The sequence below is a fragment of the Pelodiscus sinensis genome, chromosome 19, assembly GCF_052426305.1.
Source record: "Pelodiscus sinensis isolate ZL-2025 chromosome 19, ASM5242630v1, whole genome shotgun sequence".
NCBI classification, from domain to species: Eukaryota; Metazoa; Chordata; order Testudines; family Trionychidae; genus Pelodiscus; species Pelodiscus sinensis.
The window spans coordinates 24,114,143-24,131,056 of NC_143070.1; the positions used below are offsets into that span (position 1 = coordinate 24,114,143).

Below are 16,914 nucleotides of genomic sequence, written 5' to 3' on the forward strand. Positions count from 1 at the left end.
CTGAGGGTGCAGCCAGGGGAGAAGTGCTGGAGAGCATCTATGCCGGCATCACGTGCCTTCTTCGAGAACGGACCCACGTCCTGAAAGGGAGAGAAAGTGGCCTGGGATGACTAGTGTAGCTGAGCCAACACTGCAGGTTTGTGTCTGTTGAGTGGCTAGGATTGAGCACTTCCACTGCTGTGGCCGGGGTTGGGCTCCCAGTCAGGGGAAATAGTCTCCTCTATATTGATGGATTCTGCCAAGTCTTTGCTCTTTCAGCATGGGAAGGGAGGGGCTGGGGTGCCAGAGGCAGGCTCTGGCTGGGAGACTCACCTGGCTGAGCCCTGGCCAACAGCCCAGCACATTTCAATGGGCGCCACATTTCAAGAAAGATGTGGAGAAATTGGAAAGGGTACAGAGAAGAGCGACAAGAATGATTAAAGGTCTAGAGAACATGACCTATGAAGCCAGGCTTCATGAACTGGGCTTGTTTAGTTTGGAAAAAAGAAGATTAAGGGGGGACATGATAGCGGTTTTCAAATATCTAAAAGGATGTCACAAGGAGGAAGGAGAAAATTTGTTCCTCTTGGTTTCTGAGGACAGGACAAGGAGTAATGGGCTTAAAGTGCAGCAGGGGAGGTTTAGATTGGACATTAGGAAAAAATTCCTAACTGTCAGGGTGGTCAAATATTGGAATAAATTGCCAAGGGAGGTGGTGGAATCTCCCTCTCTGGAGATATTTAAGACAGATATTTAGATAGACATCTGTCAGGGATGGTGTAGGTGGAGCTTGGTCCTGCCTTGAGGGCGGGGGGCTGGACTCGATGACCTCTCGAGGTCCCTTCCAGTCCTATTATTCTATGATGATTTCCCAGGCAGCTCCTTTCCTGCACAGGCTGCAGATGTCAGGTGCCTGGGGAAATAAGAGCCTGAGTGGAGGAGGGGGAGGGCTTCATGCAGGCAGCTGCCATTGGCATTGGAAACAGTCCAGAAAAGCACGACAAAAATGATGAAAGTTTGAATCAGCTGCCATAGTTAGTATAAACAATTAGTAACACACATACTAAATGAAAGCGAATATGCTACAACAAGTCACAGCTGGAGAGATCTCTGAAAACATCCACTCCATGTACAGCCACAAATGTGATGTTAGAAATTATTTTAAAAGGCCTTGCCAAGAAGACAGTGACTATCATATTACATCTCTATAAATCTACGCGGTGCCCACAACTTGAGCACTGACTGGAAATGTGGTTGCCTTATCCCCTGCCCCCCAAAAAACCAGACCTTGGCATTGGAAACTTCAGAAAAGCACAAGAAAAATGATGAAAGGTTTGGATCAGCTGCCACATGAGGAGAGATTGGGACTTTTCACCTTAGAAAAGTGGAGACAAGGGGAGATAAGATAGAGGTCTATACATCATGGCTGTTGTTGAGACTGTAAATAAGGAAAGGTATTGTTCTTGTTCCCATAATAGAAGAACTAAGGGTGCGCCATGATATTAGCAGGTTGAAAACAAACAAAAGGAAGTATTTCTTCACACAAGCGCAGTCAACCTGTGGAACTCCTTGCCAGCGGATGTTGTGAAGACCAGGACTATAAGGGCATGTCTATACTTGGAAACTATTTTGAAATTGCTTAAATCAACTTAATAACTTACAGTCTAAGAAAACAGAAATAGTGTGTCCTCCATATGGGGAAGCCTCAGAATTAGTCCTAGGCAGGCTCTGTTACTGTTCCTTTCTGGGGGAATGGAATTAAAAACAGAGTTGCAAGGCTGGGAGCAGCTGAAGCCAAGAGCTCTGTTCTCCTGTGTCAACAACCTCTGGGGTGTCATGAAATCCCCTTTCTAGTTTCTATCCCTGAAATATGATCATCTTTATGATGTAATCCCAGGCCTCTTGGTTCAGCTTTGAACTCTGACTGCAGATGTTTGCTTACCAGAGATGGAGAGATGCCAAAAGAGACTAAGCCATATTAGCAAAGGTTTCTGCCAAAGCCTGGGATTGAACTAGGGACCTTTAGATCTTCAGTCTAATGCTCTCCCAACTGAGCTACTTTGGCAACTGCCTCAAGAAATCTGAGCAAATATCCAAAATAGCAGCAAAACTTGTTGAGAAAAACAGAAAAAAAACAGCTGGGTCACCTCATTCCCCTCCCCCCCCCCGAAATTTCTTCATGCCCACTCTGGGGGGCAGCTCCCTCCCCCCCCAGTTTGGGAAGCCAGGCCTTGCAGTGAACGCTGGGGGAACTGGGATTCCACCCCAGAGGATGGGATAAGTGAAAATTCCCACTGCACATATTATGGCCTCATCAGAGTGAATGCTGGGTGGCCAGGGTCTTGTTGCACATCTTCCCCACCCCGTCAGCAGCCGCAGCCCCTTTCAGCCACTGGGTCAGCCCAGGAAAAGAGACAAAGTAGCTTGTCTCTGTTCATGAGCTTCTCCAATGGCTGAAAGGGATGGTAGCAAGAGGAGAAAATGGGCAAAGAAGACCCGCCACTGAGCTGGAAACACAGCTCCCCCAGAAGGGGCCAGAGCAGCAGGAATGAGAAACCATTACTCCAGGGGAGGTTTGAACTCACAACCTCAGCATGTCTCCCACAAGTACTGCCTTATAAGTACTGTGCACAGGCCTTTTGCACCACTGGAACAGCTACTATAGGTGTAGGAGCTTTGCACTTGCAGGATCTCTGGGTGCTGACTCCCCATCCCCCACCCGAGGGAATCACAAAGGCATGTGTTGCTGGCTTTTCTGTCCCAGCAATTGCAGCAAGAGCCCTGCATTTCCAGTACCAGTCACAGTAGCCTCTGTACCCGCTCCAGGCTTGTGGTTTCCTTCTTCCCAATGCTCCTCCCCAATCAGCCTTTTCCTGAAACAGCAGTTCCATGGGTGGCCAGGGGAGGACTCCTCTGTGTCCCAGGAAGACATAAGAAAATGTGAGCAAAGGCTACACCAAGGTACCACTGGGAGTTGAACCAAAGATCTCTTGTTTACTAAACAAGCACTTTAGCCAGCTTAGCCATGGTGCCCTCCTCAGGAAGTCTGGTGAAACTGTTCTACTCTATGGTCCCAGACAACACCTTTGCCTCCCAAAGTGCAGCCATTCCCCATTTCCCTCCAGCCCTGGTGATGTCTGGCTCCCTGGGCACAGAAGGCTACAGCTCAGTGGGCAGAGGCTCTAACATGCACATCTCCCCCAGCCGCTGGGACTGTAGAGTTGGCCTTGAGATTTAGTGTTGCTGGGGGGAGGGAAAAGTGAAGTAAACATTGATCCTCTCGATTATAAACCCCTGGGTCTCAGGGTTTGGGTTGGAGTCCCTGGGACTGAAAACCACCCCTGAGATCTTATCTGCCCTGAGCAAGGGCAGCAACTGTGAGTGGGGTTTGGAGAAAGTTTGGGCACGTGAGTGGGACACTTACATGGCTGGACTAACATTGCTGGCAAAGGACACTGCTCAATCCTCTTGAGCGGATACTTACTTGTGGGTTGGTTCTGAACCCTGCTTGTGCCCAGGCCTGACATAACCTGCCCCACAGAATTCACACAGCAAACGGGGCTCTCAAAGCACAGGGGGAGATTGGGGGCTTGTTGCCAGGCCATGGGGTGAAGCATCAAACCAGACCCCCTCCCGTGGGGCCTGTGAGTGTTGCAGAATCTGGGCCTTCTGCGCCTGGACAACAGCAAACAAAATGTCTCGGGGCCCCACAGAGACCCACCTGGACTGCCTGGGCCTGGGCCATGAAGCAGGAAGTGGCTGAGGCTGCGACCAGCCTGGGAGCTCCCTGGCCCCTGCGATTGCCGGCATTAGGGCTGCCAGATGGTTCAACAGAAATACTGGACTCACTTGACACTACCTCGCAATCTACATTCCAGCTTATTTAGAAAATACCCGACATTTCTATTTCCTCATTTACATTTTCTCAGTTTGTTTCCCGAACAGAAAGCGCAAATACTGGACAGTCCGGTTCAGAACTGGACACCTGGCAACCCTAGCCGGCATTGAAGCAAAGCGTAAGGCTGTGAGAAGAGGCCTCCTGTCGCCTCCCCCGGCCTGAGGCAACAGGGCTTCTTCCTCCCCTCGGAGGAGGGAGCAACAGAGGCCAGGCTGAAGGTTTTGTGCTGGGGCTGGAGGCTTAAGCCCGAGCTGTCGGCCTCAGTGGACTTGCTGCTTCTCCCCACTCCTGCCTTGCTGCCTCCTTTGGCCAGCAGCGCACAGGGGGCAGCCGGGAGAGCCGGCCGCCATGGGTAGAGGAGGCCAAGGTACAAGCCTCTCGGGAGCAACAGGCCTGAGGCCTCTAGCTTTCCCAGGCTCACGCCAAGGGGCTTTCTGTGGTGCTGGGAGGAGAGGGATGCCAGGCCCAGGCCAGTGTGAGAAGAGGCAGTGCCTGCCAGAGCTGAAAGGTTTGCTGCAGAACGTGAGACGAGGCGTTTCTGCCTGGTTTCACTCAGGGGACCTTCCCTTGTTGCTACGGACCCTTCTCCTGTTACTTGAGAGACTGAAATGGGGCCATTCTTGTGGTAAAAGAGGCCAGTGTGCCTAGGCCTCCCCACACAGACCAGAGCACCCCATCGGGGACACGAGAGCCCTGAATCAAGCATTTGAGAACATGCTGATCCTCTATCCTGTGACAGGGTATTGTGGGAGGGACCCTGCACACAGAGTAGCTTGCTCAGTAGGTAGAGTATGTGACTCTTAATTTCAGAGTCATAGATTCAAGCTGGTAGCAGGAGGAGGCACGTGCCTTGCCTGGCCACTGCCGCTGGTGCTCAGCCTGGTGCCGCCAGGAGCAGGCCGAGCCTGGCCATGCAGGGCCTCGCAGCCGTGGGGGGAAAAGTGCTGTTGGCCAGCGCTGAGGGGGTTAACGCGGACCTTGCCTCGGGTGACCGCAGCAGGGTGGCTAGTGAGAGCTGCTGCAGCTCATGATATGGGCGTGTGGTGCCTGATGGCAGTTATCAGCTGTAAAGGGCACGCAGCGCCCCTTATATCAGGTACCCCGGGCAGCTGCCCGGCTAGCCCATGCCTTAATCCGGCCCTGGGTTTCCTGCATGGAATGGGCCAAGCCCCAGCCTCCAAGAGAGGGGTTCACAGCTGGGGATCTCCGGCAGCAGCCATGGGATGGTGGGAGCCAGTTACTGCAGAACAAAGGACACCAGGGCTATGTGTACACTCGCAGCTTCTTGAGCAAGTACAGCCTTTCTTGGGAAAGAATCCGCAAAGTGTCCACACTGCCCGCCTGCTCTTCCTCAAGGAAATTTACAGTATAGCATGGTAAGAGGGCTTCTTCCGCAATGCTCCTTTTTAACAGGTGTAAGCCCTCTTGCGCATGAGCTCTTATGCTAGAGGGCAGTGTGGATGCTTGGCAGGGATTTGTACAAGAAAGCCCTCTGGCTAAAATGGCCATCAGAGCTTTCTTGCGCATGAGAGCGCCTATACTGCCATGGGCACTCTTGCACAAAAGCACAGCGTGCACATGGCAGTGTGGACATTTTCTTGCGCAAGACTTCTTGCACAAGTACCCTTGCGCAAGATGTTCTTGCGCAAGAAGCCACAAGTGTAGACATAGCTCAGGAGTGGGAGAAATTAACCATCTGCTTTATTTGCAAAGGAGAAACAAATGCAAACTCTTGTGCCCATCCCCACCCTGCTCAACCTGGCACTTGCACCTCCAGCCAGGTCCGGATTAACGCATGGGCACCAACCTATAGAGGCACCTGATTGAAGGGGTAAGGGACGCCGCATCAGGTGCCCCCCATAGGTTGCCACCCTGGGGAGGAAGCGTGCATGCAGCATGCGTCTGCTGCTCAGGGTGCAAGAATGGCTCAGGTCAGCCCTGCCCCCAGCCCAACTCTCCCAGGCACCCCCACAGAGCAGCACTCACACATGGGGGGCTGGAAAGTGGAGAGACTCCCTGAGACACCAACTCAAAAGAAATCCCTCTGGGTATGTCTGCACTGAGATAGCAGCCCAGTGGCCAGGCTGTAGCTGGCCCAGCTCAGCTGTATCTGGCCTGGAGGGCTTTGGTTAGGAGATTAGAAACCTGCAGACAGGGGCATCTCTGGGGGATAGGAGGGGATGTCACAGTGTCAGGGCAGCTGTCATGCCTCCCCCCAATCTTCCTTTGCTCCAGCCCCACTGCTGAGAGATACTGACCACTGTCATTGCTTAAACTGCACACAGAGCTTATGGCAAAGGCTAGCATATGGTTAAAATACAATGAACATTCTGGTAAGTTATCAGAGGGGTAGCTGTGTTAGTCTGAATCTGAAAAAGCGGCGAGGAGTCCTATGGCACCTTATAGACTAACTGAAGTGCTGGAGCATAAGCTTTCGTGGACAAAGACCCACTTCGTCAGATGCATTTGTTACCTTTGAGTTTGTAATCTGCTTTGCTCTGCCTGTTCTCACTTATCACCACTTAAATCCTACAGCTTGTACTTAATAAAACCACTTTTACTTACTATCAAGCCTAGTGTAAACAATTACTACCTATGGGAGCAATCCGTGTGCACATTCCCCTTTCATTGCTAAATGGGGCTTACCCCATACTTTGGGGTTTGATCCCATTTGGGGAGTGCTATCCTAGGAAGCTGGGCCCTAAACTGCTCTCTCCTCAGACCTGAAGAGGTTCAGCGTCTGTACTGCTGCTCAGAGGCGGGGATGGGAATCTCAGCTCGGGGCCTTGGCCAGGGGAGACTAAGGAGCTGCCCCAGCAGGACCGGGTGGTGAGAAGCCCCAGAGAGCAGAAAGGTGAGTGGCAGTGGACAGGTCAGTACCCCAGGAGGCCCTCCCCAAGGGGTCTTCTGGGACCAGAGCCACCTGGCCGGGCAGTTTAAAGGGAACTCAGGTTATACGTTTCTCCCCTCTGTGGGTCCTACAAAGACTAAGATGATTTCAGCTCTGACTGAAGCGTTCCCCACAGTAAAAATAACAATGGTTTTCTCCCCTCTGTGGACTGTCTAATCTTTAACAAAGTCTGACCTGTGTTTGAAGCCTTTTCTGCAATCAGAGCTTTTATAAGGCGACTCTCGTGTATGTATTCTGATGACTAGTAATGCACGAGCACTGACTGAAGCTTTTCCCGCAGTCAGAGCAATTGAAAAGTTTCTTTCCTGTGTGGGTCCTCTTATGGTTTAAAAGGCTTGTGCGGTGACTGAAGCTTTTTCCGCAGTCAGAGCAATTGAAAGGTTTCTCTCCTGTGTGGATCCTCCTATGGGTAACAAGGTATGAGCCTCTAGTGAAGCTTTTCCCACAGTCAGAGCAATAGAAGGGTTTCTCTCCTGTGTGGATCCTCCTATGGGTAACAAGGTGTGAGCTTCTACTGAAGCTTTTCCCACAGTCAGAGCAATAGAAGGGTTTCTCTCCTGTGTGGCTCATCCTATGACTAACAAGGTGTGAAATCTGAGTGAAGCTTTTCTCGCAGTCAGAGCAATTGAAAGGTTTCTCCCCTGTGTGGCTCCTCCTATGGGTAACAAGGTATGAGCTACTACTGAAGTTTTTCCCGCAGTCAGAGCAAGTGAAGGGTTTCTCTCCCGTGTGGGTCCTCCTATGGGTAACAAGGTTTGACTTCTGACTGAAGCTTTTCCCACATGCAGAGCAATTGAAAGGCTTCTCTCCTGTGTGAGCCATCCTATGGATAACAAATTGTGAGTTTGTACTGAAATTTTTCCCACAGTCAGAGCAGTTATGGGGTGCGTCTCTTGTATGTATTTTCTGATGGTTTGTAAAGTGTGAGTGCTCACTGAAGCTTTTCTCAGAGTCAGAGCACTTGAAGGGCTTCTCTCCCGTATGGACACTTCGATGTTCGGGAAGAATTTCACAGTCACTACACATGCAGGGTGACTGTTGATGGGGGATTTCCTGTTGAATAGTTTCTGTGTTTCTTTTCTCCCCTGTGCTCCTGCTACTGGAGTTAGCCTGTCCCTCTCCTAGATAGTTTCCCTTCTGCTTTTCTGGGCTATGCTGACTCTCACAGCTCTCTCCTTGCTCACGTATCTGGAAAACATATTCTTCAGATCGTCTCAATAATAGTCCACATGGAGACACTTGCTCCAGTCCTTCCTGCTGAAGACTCTTTTCATGGTTCTCAGTCAGTGTCCCATCACCTGTTGGAATAGAGGAATGATCCAGACAGGAGTTATTCTCCACAATGAACTGCAAGGAAACTCTAAAGGAGGAATAGAAAAGGGGATACGTGCTCAAATAATGGTCAAATTATCATGAGCTGAGTTCATTGTCCTCCTTCACAACCCTTCCACAGAGAAGAGAATCCAGCCTTTCCTTGCCCACCACACTCTGACTGGAGTTGAAGACAAGCTGAACAGTCAATCACACTTCATGAAAACACACAAGTTACATCTGCTATAAGGAGACAGAAATTGGTTTCTGAGTCAGTTTAACTGATTGCTCACCTGTCTGGGTGTTGCTGATGATCTCCCCTTCCTCACAGCTCTGAGGATCTGGGACTCGCAACTCCTCCTCTCTCTCCACCCAGGAGATCACATCAGTTTCGGAGACTGGAAATCCTGTTTGGAGAGCAATGAACCAAGTGCTGATCTTGTTCATTAAGGTCTTTCCCATTACTGCTTCCAGAGCTGGGATCTGAGTCACCCACACACAGTGGCTCCTTTCCCCACCTTGCAGAGACAGGGCTCTGGCTGGTACAAGAGCCCAGGACACACTCACCTGCAGTAAAAATGCATCACTCCCCCACCTTGGGAATGGCCCAGCTTACACAAAGAACAAGTTAAAAATCACTTAGGAAAGTTAGATGTCAGCAAGTCACCAGGTCCTGATGAAATGCATCCCAGGATACTCAAGGAGCTGATAGAGGAGGTATCTGAGCCTTTAGCTATGATCTTTGAAAAATCATGGCAGACAGGGGAGATTCCAGAAGACTGGAAAAGGGCAAATATTGTGCCCATCTATAAAAAGGGGAATAAGAACAACCCAGGAAACTATAGACCGGTCAGTTTAACGTCTGTCCCAGGGAAGATAATGGAGCAGGTAATTAAGGAAATCATATGCAAACACTTGGAAGGTAATAAAGTGATAGGGAATAGCCAGCATGGGTTTGTGAAGAACAAGTCATGCCAAACTAATCTGATAGCTTTCTTTGATAAGATAACGAGCCTTGTGGATAAGGGAGAAGCGGTGGATGTCATATACCTAGACTTTAGTAAGGCATTTGATACGGTCTTGCATGATATTCTTATTGATAAACTAGGCAAATATAACTTAGATAGGGCCACGATAAGGTGGGTGCATAATTGGCTGGATAACCGTAGTCAGAGAGTGGTTAACGGTTCTAAATCCTGCTGGAAAGGGATAACAAGTGGAGTTCCTCAAGGGTCTGTTTTGGGACCCATACTGTTCAATATCTTCATCAATGATGTAGATATTGGGATAGAGAGTACGCTTATTAAGTTTGCAGATGATACCAAACTGGGTGGGGTTGCGACTTCTTTGGAGGATAGGGACATAATTCAGAATGACCTTAGCAAGTTAGAGAAATGGTCGGAGGTAAACAGGATGAGGTTTAATAGAGAGAAATGCAAAGTGCTCCACTTAGGAAGGAACAATCAGTTCCATACATACAAGATGGGAAGCGACTGTCTAGGAAGGAGCATGGCAGAAAGGGATCTAGGGGTCATAGTGGACCACAAGTTGAATATGAGTCAACAGTGTGATGCTGTTGCAAAAAAAGCAAATATGATTCTAGGTTGTATTAACAGGTGTGTTGTAAGCAAAACTCGTGAAGTCATTCTGCCGCTCTACTCTGCACTAGTTAGGCCTCAGCTGGAGTACTGTGTCCAGTTCTGGGCGCCACATTTCAAGAAAGATGTGGAGAAATTGGAAAGGGTACAGAGAAGAGCGACAAGAATGATTAAAGGTTTAGAGAACATGACCTATGAAGCCAGGCTTCATGAACTGGGCTTGTTTAGTTTGGAAAAAAGAAGATTAAGGGGGGACATTATAGCGGCTTTCAAATATCTAAAAGGGTGTCACAAGGAGGAAGGAGAAAATTTGTTCCTCTTGGTTTCTGAGGACAGGACAAGGAGTAATGGGCTTAAAGTGCAGCAGGGGAGGTTTAGATTGGACATTAGGAAAAAATTCCTAACTGTCAGGGTGGTCAAATATTGGAATAAATTGCCAAGGGAGGTGGTGGAATCTCCCTCTCTGGAGATATTTAAGAACAGGTTAGATAGACATCTGTCAGGGATGGTGTAGACGGAGCTTGATCCTGCCTTGAGGGCAGGGGGCTGGACTCGATGACCTCTCGAGGTCCCTTCCAGTCCTATGATTCTATGATTCTATGATTCCCCAGGGCAGCTAAGCACTCTGCTGCACTCTAGATATTCTATTAACAGCGCATGGGAGTTAGATCCCAAATCCATATTCATTTCTCTCTGTACCTGGTTTGAGTTACAAGATTACTGTGTCTGCAACAATGGAATCCAGTTCTCAGCACCCAGTGTTTCTGATAACAAGGCACATATTCATCTGCCTGAACATGGACATAGGTTAAATGCAGGCTGTTGTATTTAAAATCCTTAGTCTTCACTCACAGATTTGCAGCACAAACTTTGCTCTCATCTCACAGAGACGTTATAAACCCTTTCCACAACAGAGAATCAGTGACATTAAGCATCTGAATGGTGGTGTTATTATTAAATACGTGTGCTTATTATTAAACACTTGTGCTGAGTGTTTGCAGGATGAGATCTTAAGATTCATGGGATCAGAAGATATCCTCAGTTATGCAGTCTGACCGCCTCAGTGGCACAAGCCATTACCCTTAGTCCGGTTACCCAGGCACAAAGCTCTGTTTCCCCACAGTGTATTTTCTAGAAAGTCCCCCAGTGATTTGAAGACATCAAGAGATGGGAGAATCCACCAGTTCTTTGTTCGTTTCAGCAGCTAATCCTCTTCCCTATCAAACATTTGTGCCTCTTTTCTTGTCTGAAATAGTCTGGCATCAGCTTTCAATTATTGGCTCTCACTGAGCCGTATCCATTCAAAGAGGTGGACCAAATTTTCATTGGGGGGGGGGGGGGGCGGAATAGAAAGTGGCTGAGAGCTGCTCTCTTCCATGACATAAATGCACGAAATGGAGGATCCGTGATGGGCACTGGGAGAAGGAAGATGCTTCTGGTAACGGTTTGGGATGCAGGACAGATAGAGGGGTCTAGGAGGGAGTTTGCATGATAGAGCCTTGCACCCTATTTATTGTTTGAAACCAACCCCATATTGAAACTGACTGAGCAGTGAAATCTGAGCCTGAAGGTGCCGTCCGTTTTGTGCTTTAACTTCACCCCTTTAGCATCACAAACCTATAGACCAGTGTTTCTCCAAATGTCCACAGGTCCCCATGCAGCACCCTTGGGGCTCCTCACTGATCACTGGGTGATTTAGGGCTGTGTGCACCGTGGTTGCTGGGTTTGGTTGGTAACACCAATGACAATCACAGGAAGATGTTTTCACAGGAATTCTCACATCACAAAACTTCCACCAGCAAACTCACCTTGTCTGAAAACTCCAACGCATTTTCCTCTTGCTCTCTCCAGTGCAGAGGGCAGAGTGTCTAGTGGGGGAAGGGATAAAAGAGGTGAGATTCCAGACTCTCCTATTCATAACAATGTCCCACTCTGATCTCTGCGTTTCAATTCTATCAGACACACACTCAGGTATTTAGTATGAAAGAGTCAAACTTTCATTTCCTCTCACTCGGGCACCTTCCAGCAATGGAGCCAATATCCCTGCAGCCTCACAACTATCCCAGAAGAGACAAGCCGTAAATGAGATTTACTCTTCCCGCCTCAGCCCCTTCCACTTGGTTTCTCATTCACTTACTGCCCCTTATCATAACCTGAGCTGTGGTGGCAGAACACGTGGCCATCACAGTAACTTTAGCCATTTTGATCTCTGAATGGGAGGTTCAGAGTTTGCAAAGCCCTGGCTATCTGCAAGCAGTTGGGTCTGTTTGCTCAGTGCCTCTAAGGAGAGCAGCATGATGGGGCCGTCATTGTCTACATGGGAATTGAGGCAGGGAAAGGTTGGCTTCAGAGGCCAGATTCAATAGTCGCAGATACTTGAACCGCTTTCCCCTCATCCATCCCTTCCAGGTACCTTTCAACTCCCTCAGAGTCTCCGACAGAGCAATCGTTCTCTGAGAGAAACCTCTGACTTGTTCTTCTAGTTCAGGGGAAATATCTTCTGGCAGCTGGAATTGCCCCATCTTACACCTGGACAGAAACAATTCCATATGATTGTATGTCGTTTACTGCTGATAAGTTCTGGCTAGTAAGTCTCAGCTCTAACAGGCCTGGAGTTAGAATTCCTCCAATTCTCCCAGCCTGAGAAAAGGGACAACACATGCCATGGCCATGCAACCTTCCCCTCAAAGATCCCATTTCAGTTCTTCACTTCTGGCCTGGGGAGACTGGCTGGGGGAGCAAAGGAGAATATAGTCTCCATGGCCAACTCACTCCTTGGCCTCCAGATGCCGAGGGACAGGAGGTTCCCATGTGAAGGGCTGAAGGAATCTGTCCACTAGAGACTACACCGAGACACCAGCTCCCCTCAACCCAGCTCCTTCCACAAAGGTCTCCAAACAGCCCTCCAGTGGGACAGACTCTTCATCCCTGCTGTCCTGGGCTGAATATGCTCAAAGCCCAGGAGTGACAGTTCATGTTCCAACCCACGGAGGTGACAGCTCTAAGAAACACTTGAAGTCAGACTGTGCCCTGAATGGGGAATTCCAGAGTTTCAACTGCGAGGATGAGACCCTCAGAATTAAATGTATCAGAGATATTCATGTCTAACATCGGGCTGCAGAGCTCTGGGGAGATGTGGTGCTAACATCTGCTCCAAGCCTTTTCCCTGCTCTCTGCAGTGTGAGGGGAGTGAGAGCCACGTACCTACTCAGGGCGCTTCTGACGTCCTAGAAAAAAGACACAGAAAAGAATCTCAGCCCCATTGGACACACAAAGGGGACCTCTGAGAAGAGATTTTGCAGACCTGGGAAGAGAGGCCCTGCCCTTGCCCCAGGAATATGGATCCCCTGAGCGAATGGGGCTTTGCCATCTCTAAGAGCTCTGTGCCTGTAACTCTACAAAGCACAAAAGTCACTCACATGGCAGCAATGCACAAAGTGTTACACTGAGATCTGACAACTGGGATCCAGCACTTGTGATTCAGGAGCCTCCCTTCCCTATGTGGGGAGCTGGGATGTTTGTCCCTCAGTCTCACCTGCAGAAATTCACTTGCTGGATTCTGACATGTCCCCTCCAGCTCGCCGATCCCCTCACTGATACGGGAAATCTGCATGGAGAGGTTCCTGACAGTGTCAATCTGGAACCTCTCAATCGCCTCATCTAATTTCTCCAGCTGGGCTAGGAGTCGCTGCTTTTGTTCCTCCAGAAACTGCAGCAGCTGCTGAAACTCAGCCACAATCATCTGCCTCTCTGCTTGGGTCCATTTCTGTGTGAAAACAGGGAAAGGGCTGGTCAGGGGCATGGATGGAGCCCACAGCCCTTTCACGGGGAGCTGAGTGCGCAGTAGGGAGAATTTCTTGGAAAACCCTAAAATATGCGACATTTGACTCTTTGTGATTACTAGGCAGATGCGTCTCTCCCAGCATCTCCTTTGCCCCGTGTGTCCCTCTGAAAGGGATGTTCCCATGTCTGTCATGGGCAGCATCTTGTGTTATTCATGGACTCTGGGAATTCATATCCAGAGCACCAGGAGGCACGACTCAGCACCAGCCTGACAGAGATACCCATGGAGGAAAAAGAAGCAAACATATAAATGCACCAAGTGAGCAGACAGTCCGTCAGGGGCACATTGAGCTCACCTGGGGAGGATGTCTGGGAAAGCCACAAAGGATGGACATTAACTCATGCACTGACACGGATGCTCAAGGCCTTTCTACACATGGATCTCACCCAGCAATTCATGATCCAGGAGAAACACAAACAAGCCCAACCTCACCAAGGCCACAAAGGAGTCTGCCTCCTAACACAGCCCTATGGCTGGTCCATAGCCACAAGCACTTACCAGATACTCCTGGCTTTTCCCTTCTGCTGTTGTTTTCCTTCTCAGCAGCTTTTCTCTCCCCTTCCTCAGAGTCTTCAAATGAGTCTCCAAATTTTCCTGGAGAAATAGAAATAAGCACGAGGGCAAACCCCATTAGATGTTGGGAGCCTATTTGTCTGCCTTTAAGAGAGTCCCAGTTTTGTGGAGCTCTGCCCCTGTCCAGTAGGGACTCAGCCCTGGACATGGCTTTGTCTATAGAAAAATACACAGGAGGAGACTGCGGATGCAGCAGGACACCTGCGAGGGTGGAGGACAGATCAGTGGTGGCACCTTCATAAAGAATGATGCAGGTGGTTAACAATACTAATCAAGTAACCAATTACAATTTTATCAGTGACAGTATTTTTTAACCTGCTGACAGGCAGGGTTGGTAGCAGAAATGGGCTCTCCTGGGGCCAGGGATCTCTTGCGAGGTCTGCCAGGGTGGCCACAAGAACTGCTGGCCAATGGGAACACCCAGCAGCTGCAGACTGACGTTAGCTGCCAGAGGCAAGTGGGCACTTCAGGGGCAGTGGGGAGTTTAACCGGTAATTGGCACCGATAAACATTAGCTCATCAGTTAACCAGTTTGAACACAGCATCCAGCCCAGCAACCTCATCTAGTGCCAGCTGCTGCATCAGAGTTTAACCCCTCACGGAGCAGCCCAGAGGTTCAGCATCCCAGTGGGAAACCTCTTCTCCCAGCTGAGCCCAGAGCTTTATCAAGGCATCTTTCTCTCCTAACAGCCACACTTCATCACTGTTCAGTGATGCTGAGGGACAGGGAGCAGTGTAGTCTAACAACTGGACCAGGGTTCAGGACCAAACTCTATCCCTGACATATTTGGTGACTATGAGCAACTTGCTGCCCCACCGTCCCTTTCCACAGTTTGTCTAACTGGACTGTGACCTGCTCAGAGCAGGGACTTTCCCGTGCTGGTTATTGTGCAGGGCCCAGATGTCATTGCGGATCTATAAGGCAAATGACAGATTATTATTCCTGTTCATCCAACCAGTAGCAGCTTGTAACCTCCTGTAATCTAAACCTCTCTGATTATTAACACCTTCCCTTGTGCAAACACCCCTCCCGCTACCAGTGAGGCCTGGGTTTCAGGATTTACAGCCTCAGAGAAACATTTCCACATCAGGTATCTGTGAAGACTTGACATAAGTTGCCACAAAGCCAGAACATTTACTTTTTACTGCACCTCTTGAATCATGAAGGCTTTACAGAAGTGGTCACCAACCAGTAGGTCGAAATCTACAGGTAGATCTTGGAGCCTCTGACAGGTGATCTTGACTGGTTTGGCTAAGAGGCTATCAAGTGCAGCACTTCAGCTGCCCCCTCTCCCTGCTGCTGCACATCTCCTGCCCTTTGCCTTGAAGCTGTTTCCTTCTCCCACTCTGCATTCTATCTCTACAAACAGAGTGTGTAGGCTGCTTTTGAGAGTGGTGCAGGGGCGAGCCTTCCTCAGCCCCACTGCACCACCACAAAGGAGCCACCTGTGGTAAGCAGTGTGCAGCTGGAGCCTGTATCCCTGTCCTAGTCATGTACCTCTTCCACACCCCAAGTCCCTTCTCTAACTCTGAGCCCCCTGAACTCAAACTCCCTTACAGAGCCTGAACCCCCTCCTGCACTCCAACCCTCTGCCCCTGCCTGATGAAAGGGAGAAGAGATGGGGGAGGGAGAAGGGATGCAGTGAGCAGAGGCGGGGCCTCGGAAAAGGGTCACAAAGGAGGTGGGGCAAGGGTATTTGGGTTTGAGATAGATCCTGGATTGCACTTCAATTCAAAAAGTGATACTTTAAAAGGCTGGAGACCACTGCTTTACACTGGTTGGTTCACATCTGTGTCTGGTAACAGTCAGTGAAATTAGACTGTAATTAAAACCCAATCTTATTTCCCATCACACTGGACAGCCACTCTGTACCTTGTACTTGTGGGCAGCTTCCTGTAAGGGCATCACCATGTGAGCCTGGGATCTGTCACACACCACACAGATGGGAGTTTGATCCTCTTCACAGAACAGTTTCAGAGCCTCCTGGTGCTCCCCACACACCCCGTCCCATCTTGCTCTCTGTGCTGCCTGGAAACTCAGCGGCTTGGCTAGTTCCACCACGTTTGCCAGCTGCCGGTTGGGCCGGAGGGGTCCCTGCTGCTCAGTGTCTCTGCCCTGAGGGCTGAGGGGGGCCTGGCAGGAATTGTGCCCACACTCCAGAGCGACAGGGGCTGTGAAATCCTCCAGACAGACGGGACGCGGCGCTTCCTCCCGGACACTTTCCACGGGGCTCTCTGCAGCCATGGCTGCCGCTGGGCTGGGGGACCGGGGCCGTGTCACTGTCCTGAGCTCAGCAGTGGGGGGGCAGGTCCGGGGGTGGGTGCGCAAGGTACCAGCACTGAGGACAAAAAACCCATCAAAATTAAAAACCGAAAAAGCCCCAAAAGCTTCGCTCCCCCCCTGCAGGGTCCATTGGGCCTCCCCCGCTAACTGCCCCGGCCAGAACCGCCCCCCCATCGCTGCGCCCCTCAGGCCAGGCCCCCCCCGCACACTCTGCAGGCCCCTCAGCCCCGCTGTGCGCCCGGCACCACCCAGCTCCCCACCCCCCGCCAGGCCGGCGCGAGAATCAGGAAGCGCCCCGATACCCAGCGCCGGACCCACCAGCAGCGCAGGTCACAGCCCCTCCGCCCCGCAATGAGTAACGGCCCCAACGGCCCCTCACAACGGCTCCCGGCTCAGGGAGCGCGGCGCATGCGCAGTAACCGCGGCGACGTCTGGCCCCTTTCCCTGCCCGCGGCGGAGTAGAACGGGGCGGCCCGTCAGACCGCGCATGCGCAGCAGGTCCGTGACTCCGACCAG

General features: G+C 50.4%; 2 protein-coding genes and 1 non-coding gene across 4 annotated transcripts in view; all 3 read right to left on the reverse strand.

The window, feature by feature from the left end:
* Positions 1-16,914, reverse strand: part of LOC142821620 (zinc finger protein RFP-like) — a 244,336-nt gene that overhangs the window by 184,212 nt on the left and 43,210 nt on the right. The window lies entirely within an intron of this gene.
* On the reverse strand, positions 1,972-2,044 carry TRNAF-GAA (transfer RNA phenylalanine (anticodon GAA)). The gene has a single exon. It is a non-coding gene; the product is annotated as a tRNA-Phe (tRNA).
* Positions 2,180-16,602, reverse strand: LOC149522285 (zinc finger protein RFP-like). 2 transcript variants are annotated; one of them, XM_089770980.1, is made up of 8 exons: positions 15,988-16,600; positions 14,040-14,135; positions 13,233-13,463; positions 12,902-12,924; positions 12,111-12,226; positions 11,506-11,565; positions 8,393-8,506; positions 2,180-8,086 (listed from the first exon to the last, which is right to left on the reverse strand). In XM_089770980.1, the coding sequence occupies exons 1-8, from the start codon at positions 16,570-16,572 to the stop codon at positions 6,996-6,998; spliced, it is 2,316 nt and encodes a 771-aa protein (XP_089627106.1). In that variant the 5' UTR covers positions 16,573-16,600; the 3' UTR covers positions 2,180-6,995. The 2 variants fall into 2 exon arrangements, with proteins under 2 accessions (XP_089627106.1, XP_089627107.1); XM_089770981.1 differs by having other exon boundaries at positions 7,932-8,148; positions 15,988-16,602.

Bases quoted from the DNA above. Each gene is read 5' to 3' on its own strand.
- LOC149522285 (XM_089770980.1), bottom strand. From the start codon at position 16,572: ATGGGGGGGCGGTTCTGGCCGGGGCAGTTAGCGGGGGAGGCCCAATGG. The intron at 13,464-14,039 runs GTAAGTGCTTGT...GTTTTCACACAG, and splicing joins GGAAAAGCCAGGAGTATCTG to AAATGGACCCAAGCAGAGAG. The intron at 11,566-12,110 runs GTACCTGGAAGG...TTCCCCCACTAG, and splicing joins GACTCTGAGGGAGTTGAAAG to ACACTCTGCCCTCTGCACTG.